At 33.4% G+C, this 7,683-nt stretch overlaps 1 protein-coding gene across 3 annotated transcripts in view; it reads left to right on the top strand.

Moving 5' to 3' along the window:
- LOC107700316 (inactive ubiquitin carboxyl-terminal hydrolase 53-like) overlaps positions 1–7,683 on the top strand; it is a 25,790-nt gene that overhangs the window by 11,235 nt on the left and 6,872 nt on the right. For 2 of the 3 annotated variants that reach the window (XM_016501940.1, XM_016501942.1), the window contains 4 exons: positions 1,104–1,253; positions 1,623–1,791; positions 5,146–5,256; positions 6,376–6,501. In XM_016501940.1, the coding sequence (XP_016357426.1) occupies positions 1,104–1,253; positions 1,623–1,791; positions 5,146–5,256; positions 6,376–6,501 (556 nt within the window). The remainder of the gene's footprint in view (positions 1–1,103; positions 1,254–1,622; positions 1,792–5,145; positions 5,257–6,375; positions 6,502–7,683) is intronic. The other variant, XM_016501941.1, reaches the window with a different exon arrangement.

Below are 7,683 nucleotides of genomic sequence, written 5' to 3'. Positions count from 1 at the left end.
AAAACTTTTAATAAAAAAAAAAAAAAAAAAAGATAAACACACACTACAAAATCACTAAAACTCTAACTTAAATTTAAATGAGAACAGAAAATATAAAAATACAATCTAATACAAAATATAAACAAAAACCACAATAGTGTAGTGTATTGGTGATAAAATAACATACTCAACAAGTTTGTGATGCAGCATGTTTTTTTTTTTATTGTTTTCCCATAGTATCAAATTAACATTAACAGTATCACAACATATATTCATGTTACAGAATGCACAAAACCTAAAAGATAAGTAAAAAATGAATGAGAGAGGAAAAAAGGGACATATATACATGTAAACATGACAACAAATAATAAAAAAGGTCACACCGTTAGTGATCTTTAAATAAGAGATAAAAGAAAATTAAAGGAAGTTAAAACAGACCTATGTACGTCAAGAAAGCTCTTTTATACATTCCCAAAGTGAAAACCATATCACCCAGAATTTGTCAGATTTTCATGTAGCAATCTGTGATGTCCACATTTTAAAAGCAACAAAAGTAACAAAATGCATATTTAACCAAACATACCAGGACAATAAATAACTGTATTGCATCTTTTTTTAAACAGACTGTTCACATTAAGATTCAATAAATACACAGCTGGGGTCATATCAAAGTTTAATTTAATAAGACCTTTCATTACCCTATGTATTTTCCAATATGGCAATATTTTGTCACAGTACTAAAAACAATCAATGAATGTACCTTTATCTTTTTTACACTTGAAACACAGGCCTGTAGCATTGATAAACATTTTCTCAATATGCATCGGTGTAATATATCCTATTAAAAAATATAAAGTTGAGCTCTTGGATCTAGGTCACTAAACCAGAGGAGACATCATGAACCTTGGCACACTATGACAAAACCATCCTGTACATCAGCTCGAATCGCTCGAGCTAAAGGCAGTTCACCCTTTTATTCTGATGTTTAGACATCGCAGGCTGCAGATGGGATGAATACATTGCTGTAGACTAAATGTGTCACATTGTGAAGCACAATGGTTCAAAATATCTAATTTTCCTAGTTTTCAATGTCAGTTTGACTGTTCTCTCTGTTTATTCTTCAGCTGTTCTATAGAGTCACTGATGAAAATGCCAAGAAGAGAGATCTCCACCTGGTGGGAATGATCTGTTACTCTAGTCGACATTACCTAGCATTCGCTTTTCACAGCAAGTCTTCCAAATGGATCTTTTTTGATGATGCAACCGTGAAAGAGGTATTTAACTAACAAACACACACACACACACACACACACACACACATATATGTGACCCTGGACCACAAAACCAGTCATAGAGGTCAATTTTTCAAAATTGAGATTTATACATCATCTGAAAGCTGAATAAATAAGCTTTTTCATTGATTTATGGTTTATTAGGATAGGACAATATTTGAAAATTTTGAATCTGAGACTGCAAAAAAATCTAAATATTGAGAAAGTCGCCTTTAAAGTTGTCCAAATGAAGCTCTTAGCAATGCATATTACTAATCAAAAATTAAGTTTGCTGAAGCAATATGATCATACGCTCTCAGATTTTTGAACTCTGTGTTCACTGACATATTTCTGTGTCTATCTTGTATCTAGATTGGCTCCAAGTGGAAAGATGTGGCATCTAAATGTATCCGGGGTCACTTCCAGCCGCTCCTCTTGTTCTATGCCAATCCGGATGGCACCGCAGTGTCCAATGAAGACGCCCCCAGACAGACCACCATGTGGTCCCGTTATAACACCCCCCTCAATGGGAAAGGGACAGGTAAAGCTGCCCATCTTGTTTAACAGTGTATGAACAGAGCCACAATGTTGTCCACTGGTTTTAGTTATTCAAATTTAATTGTTGTTTTTATTCCACTAATACTTGAAAACACACCTTATGAATGTACATAGTGTTTTTGGCTGCGAGTAATCTTTTTCAATATTTAATCTGGTCCTGTTATGCTTTTTGCACTATTTCAGCTTTAGTTGGTGTGTAATGTTGCTGTTTGAGTCCAAAGTCCACTCCAAAGGCAGATATTTTCTTTAACAGAAAACACTTTTCAAGAACGACAGCAAACGGCTCGTTCGGACTACAGCACGCTTCTTCTGCATGTTGTGAAGTCACAACGTCACTCATTTAAATAATCTCCGCCCACGGGTGTGGTCTGGTTGAGCAGCGCTACAGAAGACTCAGAAGAAGAAGAGCGTGTTGTCCTCGTGGCGATAAGATGCGGTTTCTTCCACCCCGGTTCCAAAAGCCCTTTATTTGTGTTTACAGACGTTCTGCACAAAACGAATTAATCGGGCAAAACTGACGCCATCGTTAATATTCACAGATGAAACACACGTTTATGGCAAGGGGCGTGTCCATTCCGGAACACAACATTCACAGCACGCTGGGCCAGCTAACCAATCAGAGCACAGTTTGTGTTTCAGAAGGAGGGGCTTCATCGAAACAGGAACTAAACAGAGCATTCGAGAACGCTGCTGCAAAAATAACAACAATCAAGCATGAAAACCTATTGTAGTGCACCCCAAAAACCAAAGCAAGACGTAAAAAAAACGTAATCATTACAGTACACATTTTAGGTAATATAATCAGACTACTTTTAATCTAACTCATTTATCATATTTATTTAAATAGGACAATCTTGTACCATATTGATATAAAATGACAAAGAATAAGAAAATATATTTCATTCGTTATTATTAACATAATGTATGTTATATATAACAAATGAGGGTTAGTGAAGGAACTGTAGAGGGATAGTGAGGTTAATGAAAAGCTAATAATTAATTCATAAAACTGTAAAATTAAAATAACATCAATAAAAAAAAAAAACACTTACTAAAAAATTGTATTTTATTTGTTTGCATGTCACGTGACCATTAACCAATGTTAGAGAACCGTAAACATGCACATGTGTTATTAATTTCTTACCTTAAAATATCAAGTAAATATATTATGTGAAAGAGGTTCGGCTGACAAAAAAAAGTTTGGGAATCCCTGCATTACATGTAAATAAGAAATCATGTGAATTTGTCCATTTTAATGTGTTTGAAAGATAAAAGCCTTCCAAAGACATAGTAACACATGGTTAAATAATCAAATAAAAATTATAAAAAAAACAAAAAAACAAATAAAGAATAAAAATTAATGTTCATCAGTATTGATACAATATTGAAACACTTCTTAAAAATAAAAGGATTTTTTGTAAATCCAGTGACTGGTCTTTATTTTCTATATAAGCGGTAGGCTATTTTAGAAAGGGAATTTAAAAGATGAAAAAGAAGAAATGGGGGAATCAATAAATTATGAATAATATATTGCTAATAATTTAATGCAATTTATTGCTATTGTAATCCAGAATACATGTAATCAGTTACTACCCAGCATTGTTTAACAGTAACAACACTCTTGTTTTACATTGGCTATTGCTACAAATATACCCCAGCGACTTAACACTGCTTTTGTGCTGCAGGGTCACATATAATGTTACTGTTTGAAAATATTTTTTAAGTGTCAGTGACCTGCACATGTAGAGCTTAAGAGATAAAAGCCATACATTACATTACAAATAATAATAATAATAAGAAGAAAGTATTAATTTTATTATCATTTATTATCATGTTCTCAAGGTCATATTTAACATTTTAATATTAGTTTTGTAATTAAGGATAAAATGCATCTGCTGTAATAGATAAACTGCCTTTTTAGTCTGCAGTCTTTTTTCAGCATTGTTTTGCAGTCAGGTCGAGTCATTTTCAAGTTTGATCATATGATTGATGCCAGTTTAAATCCAATGCATTTTCTATTGTTTTGTTTGATGCTTTTAGCTGAACTGTATTATTTGTTTGATTCATCATACAGTATTTCTGCGTGTACAGTGGCAGATCCACTTTGCTCTTGTTCTGTAGGGAATTAAGTAATCCATGTGCTTATTTTTTCCCCCTCTTCAAACATCTGGGACGGCTCACCACGTGTCCTATATAAGCACATAATAAGCAAGTTTGTCCTGTTTGTTAAGTTACAGATTGCATTGGCTTATTTGATTACTTAGCTCAGTGTGCAATGGATGAATCAATTTATAAAAGTCTTTCTCTGAAAAATGCATTCAAATAGGCCGGTCTACAACAGTATGCATAGATACTATTCAAATGTAGAGCATTATGGTACTTATCACGTTACATGTTAAATGAATGAAGGTTGGTTTTACTTGCAAGATTTCACCAGTCAACAGTCCAGACATCATCGTTTCATTTCAAACTCATGCTTTTTATTTCTTATCTGACTTTCTTCTGTGGAGCACAAATACGGTTGCAAAAAAGTTGGATAATTTCCAGTAAATTTCGGAAACATTCCAGGATTTTTTTTTATATTCCAGGGATTTTTGGAATGTTTCCGGAAATGTTCCACCCCTTTGCAACCCTAAGCACAAAAGGATAAGTTTACCAGAATGTTCTCACCGCTCTTTTTGTCATTTTTGAATTTTGATCTGTTTCTCATACAAGTATATATATATATATATGTGTTTTTAACAGTATAGTGTGTAGAAGCTCGTTTTACACCACTGAATAAAAAATAAAAAAAGGTAATTATGACACTTTATCTACAATTCTGGCTTTTATTCTCAGAATTGCAGGATAAAAACTCACATTTGCGAGAAATAAACTCAGAATTGCAAGATATAAACTCTCAATTCTAAGAAAAAAAGTCAACTGCAACTATATTTATATCGCAATTCTGAGAAATTGACTTTTTCAAATTACTTTTTTTATTCAGTGGTGAAAACGGGCTTCCATAGTATAACTTTTTTTTAGTCTTTAAGTCTTTTTTGCCCTTTGTGGTTTTCATTTTATGGAAAAGATCCGTTTGAATTTTTATTTTTTTATTTTTTTTATTTTCAAGTTTAAGTTTTTCATCTGATATTTATACTTTATTTTATTTCAGCTTTATTTTATTGACCAAAAATGTATTTATTAGTTAGTTATTTGAGTAGTTTTAACATTTTAGTTAACAAGTCAAGTCTGCAACACTGCAAAGTATTGGCATGTAGACACTAAATATTAAAGCTAGAATATATAAAGTCTAACTGAATGTAGGTTCACCCCTGTGTGTCTCTGTCTTTGGCAGATGCTCATCTGTCAGGCTCTAAGAAACTGGACAGTATCAGAGATGTGAGTGCTGGTTCCCATCGAACAAATCTGGCATCCCACAAATCAATGCAGTCTTCAACCAATCGGTGTAAGTTATCATGATTAGTTGTTCATGTCCACACAATATTTTATGCTTCCATGAAATGGTTAATTAAAGTGCCCCTATTATGCAATTTTCGGTGCATTCTGGGTATTCTCTAGCCGTTGAGCATACATCAGTTGTACACTCAGTATTGCTGTGCATTGTGGGATTGAACGAGTGCACTCGATAATGTCCACTAAGGTTTCGTACACCACTAAAAATGGCTGTCCCATCAAACAGTGCCTTATTTAAAGGGATAGTTCACCCAAAAATGAAAATGTGATGTTTATCTGCTTACCCCCAGGGCATCCAAGATGTAGGTGACTTTGTTTCTTCAGTAGAACACAAATGATGATTTTTAACTCAAACCGTTGCAGTCTGTCAGTCATATAATGGAAGTGAATGGGAATCACGGCTTTGAGAGTCAAAAAAACATGCACAAACAAAACCAAATTAAACCCTGCGGCTCGTGACGATACATCGATGTGCAAAGACACGAAACGATCGGTCTGTGTAAGAAACTGAACAGTATTTATATCGTTTTTACCTCTGATGCACTGCAATGTCCGAAATGTCCTGATCGTGACGCGTCTTCTTCTTCTTGCTTTACGGCGGATCACAGACTTATAAGTTCATTACCGCCACCTATCTCTCAAGTGGACCATTGACACTCCTAATTGAGATTGTAGATAGTGTCACAACTTTACACATCAATGTATCATCACGAGCCGCAGGGTTTAATTTGGTTTTGTTTGTGTATGTTTTTTTGACTCTCAAAGCCGTGATTCCATTCACTTGCATTATATGACTGACAGACTGCAACGGTTTGAGTTCAAAATCTCCGTTTGTGTTCTACTGAAGAAACAAAGTCACCTGCATCTTGGATGCCCTGGGGGTAAGCAGATAAACATCACATTTTAATTTTTAGGTGAACTATCCCTTTAAGGGAAAGGGAGTGATTTCAGTCAGAGGCTCAGTCTCTCTAAACCCCTCCTTTCCGTGAGCCTGCTCTGCTCTGATTGGTCAGATGGCCCGGTCTGTTGTGATTGGTCTATTTAGCATGCACGTTTGAAGAAATTGCATTAGAAAGATATTGATATAATTTCTCCCTTTTCAATGTCCCAGTTAAGGTGCTTCCAGAAAGTCCCAGCAGGCTCCGAGAGTCTTCCAGAGATTTTTCTCACCGAGGAGTAGGACAGAGGAGAGAGAGTGAAAGAAGCTACCGAAGAGCAGACTCTCTCCAACACAAAGGTTTGTTCATGAAAGCTACATATTCATAATGAAACATTTGAGTTATTGAATCTAAAATAAATCCATCTTGTTATCAGTAGCCTTTGTAGTGTCTATTATATTTTTCTCTATAATATAAATAATACAGTTCTAATGATGATTCATACAGAATACGTGTCATACAATAATTATAGTTTTTTACTAATGTGCTTATACAATATTTACACTTACATTTACACTCATTAATCATGAGACATCATGCACAGGCCAAAACAGAATCGCTAAACCTTTTCATGAGCAGCTGTTTCAGCGTAAGCCGATTTTAGACTTTTATTTTGCTACTGTACAGTAGTCCTGTCCTTTTCTTGCTACTTCATGTCTCTGAAATGAGGTTTCAAATGAGAATTTGTATGAATAATAGCATGTATCTGTTCAAAGAGGCTTAAAATCAGCATAACATTATGAGTCTCACTAGGTTTCACTAGGTTCACTTCACAGTAAGGTTCAATTTGTTAACTACATATGCTATTCGGAATTAACAATTAATCTTATTTAATGTTAATTTCAACATTTACTAATACATTTTAAGTTGTGTATGTTCATATTATTTAATGGACCTGAGCTAACATGTAAATGTGCTAACAATGTACAGTTTCTAGTAACTACCGTTTCCATACAGTATAACATTAACATTAAATATTAATGAATACTGTAGATAAATACTCAAGATAAAGTTTTTGTTTACATAATTTGTGTGTGTACTGAGTATGTTTATGATGTATATATAAATACACAAACATACATGTACATATTTAAAAAATATTTGCATGTGTGTATATATATATATATATATATTTTTTTTTATTATATATAAATGTTAATATTTTATATATAAACAAAACATATTTTTCTTAAATATATACATGCATATGTGTGTATTTATATATACATCATAAATATACACAGTACACACACAAATTATGTAAACAAAAACTTTTATTTTGCATGCGATTAATTGTTTGACAGCACTAACATATATATATATATACACACACACACACACACACACACACATATAAGTCTGATTCCCTCAATTGTCAAACAATATGACAACCAATATATACTTGTCTTAATTTTGAACAAAATATATCAATTGTATCAATTGTTTTGGCACATAGCCCTTTTTATCAGATGCTTTTTTTT

Source organism: Sinocyclocheilus anshuiensis, unplaced genomic scaffold (genome assembly GCF_001515605.1).
Source record: "Sinocyclocheilus anshuiensis isolate Anshui unplaced genomic scaffold, SAMN03320099.WGS_v1.1 scaffold326, whole genome shotgun sequence".
Lineage (NCBI taxonomy): Eukaryota > Metazoa > Chordata > Actinopteri > Cypriniformes > Cyprinidae > Sinocyclocheilus > Sinocyclocheilus anshuiensis.
Note: the sequence above shows the minus strand (reverse complement) of the source record. Positions and strands in the feature narration are given on the sequence as shown.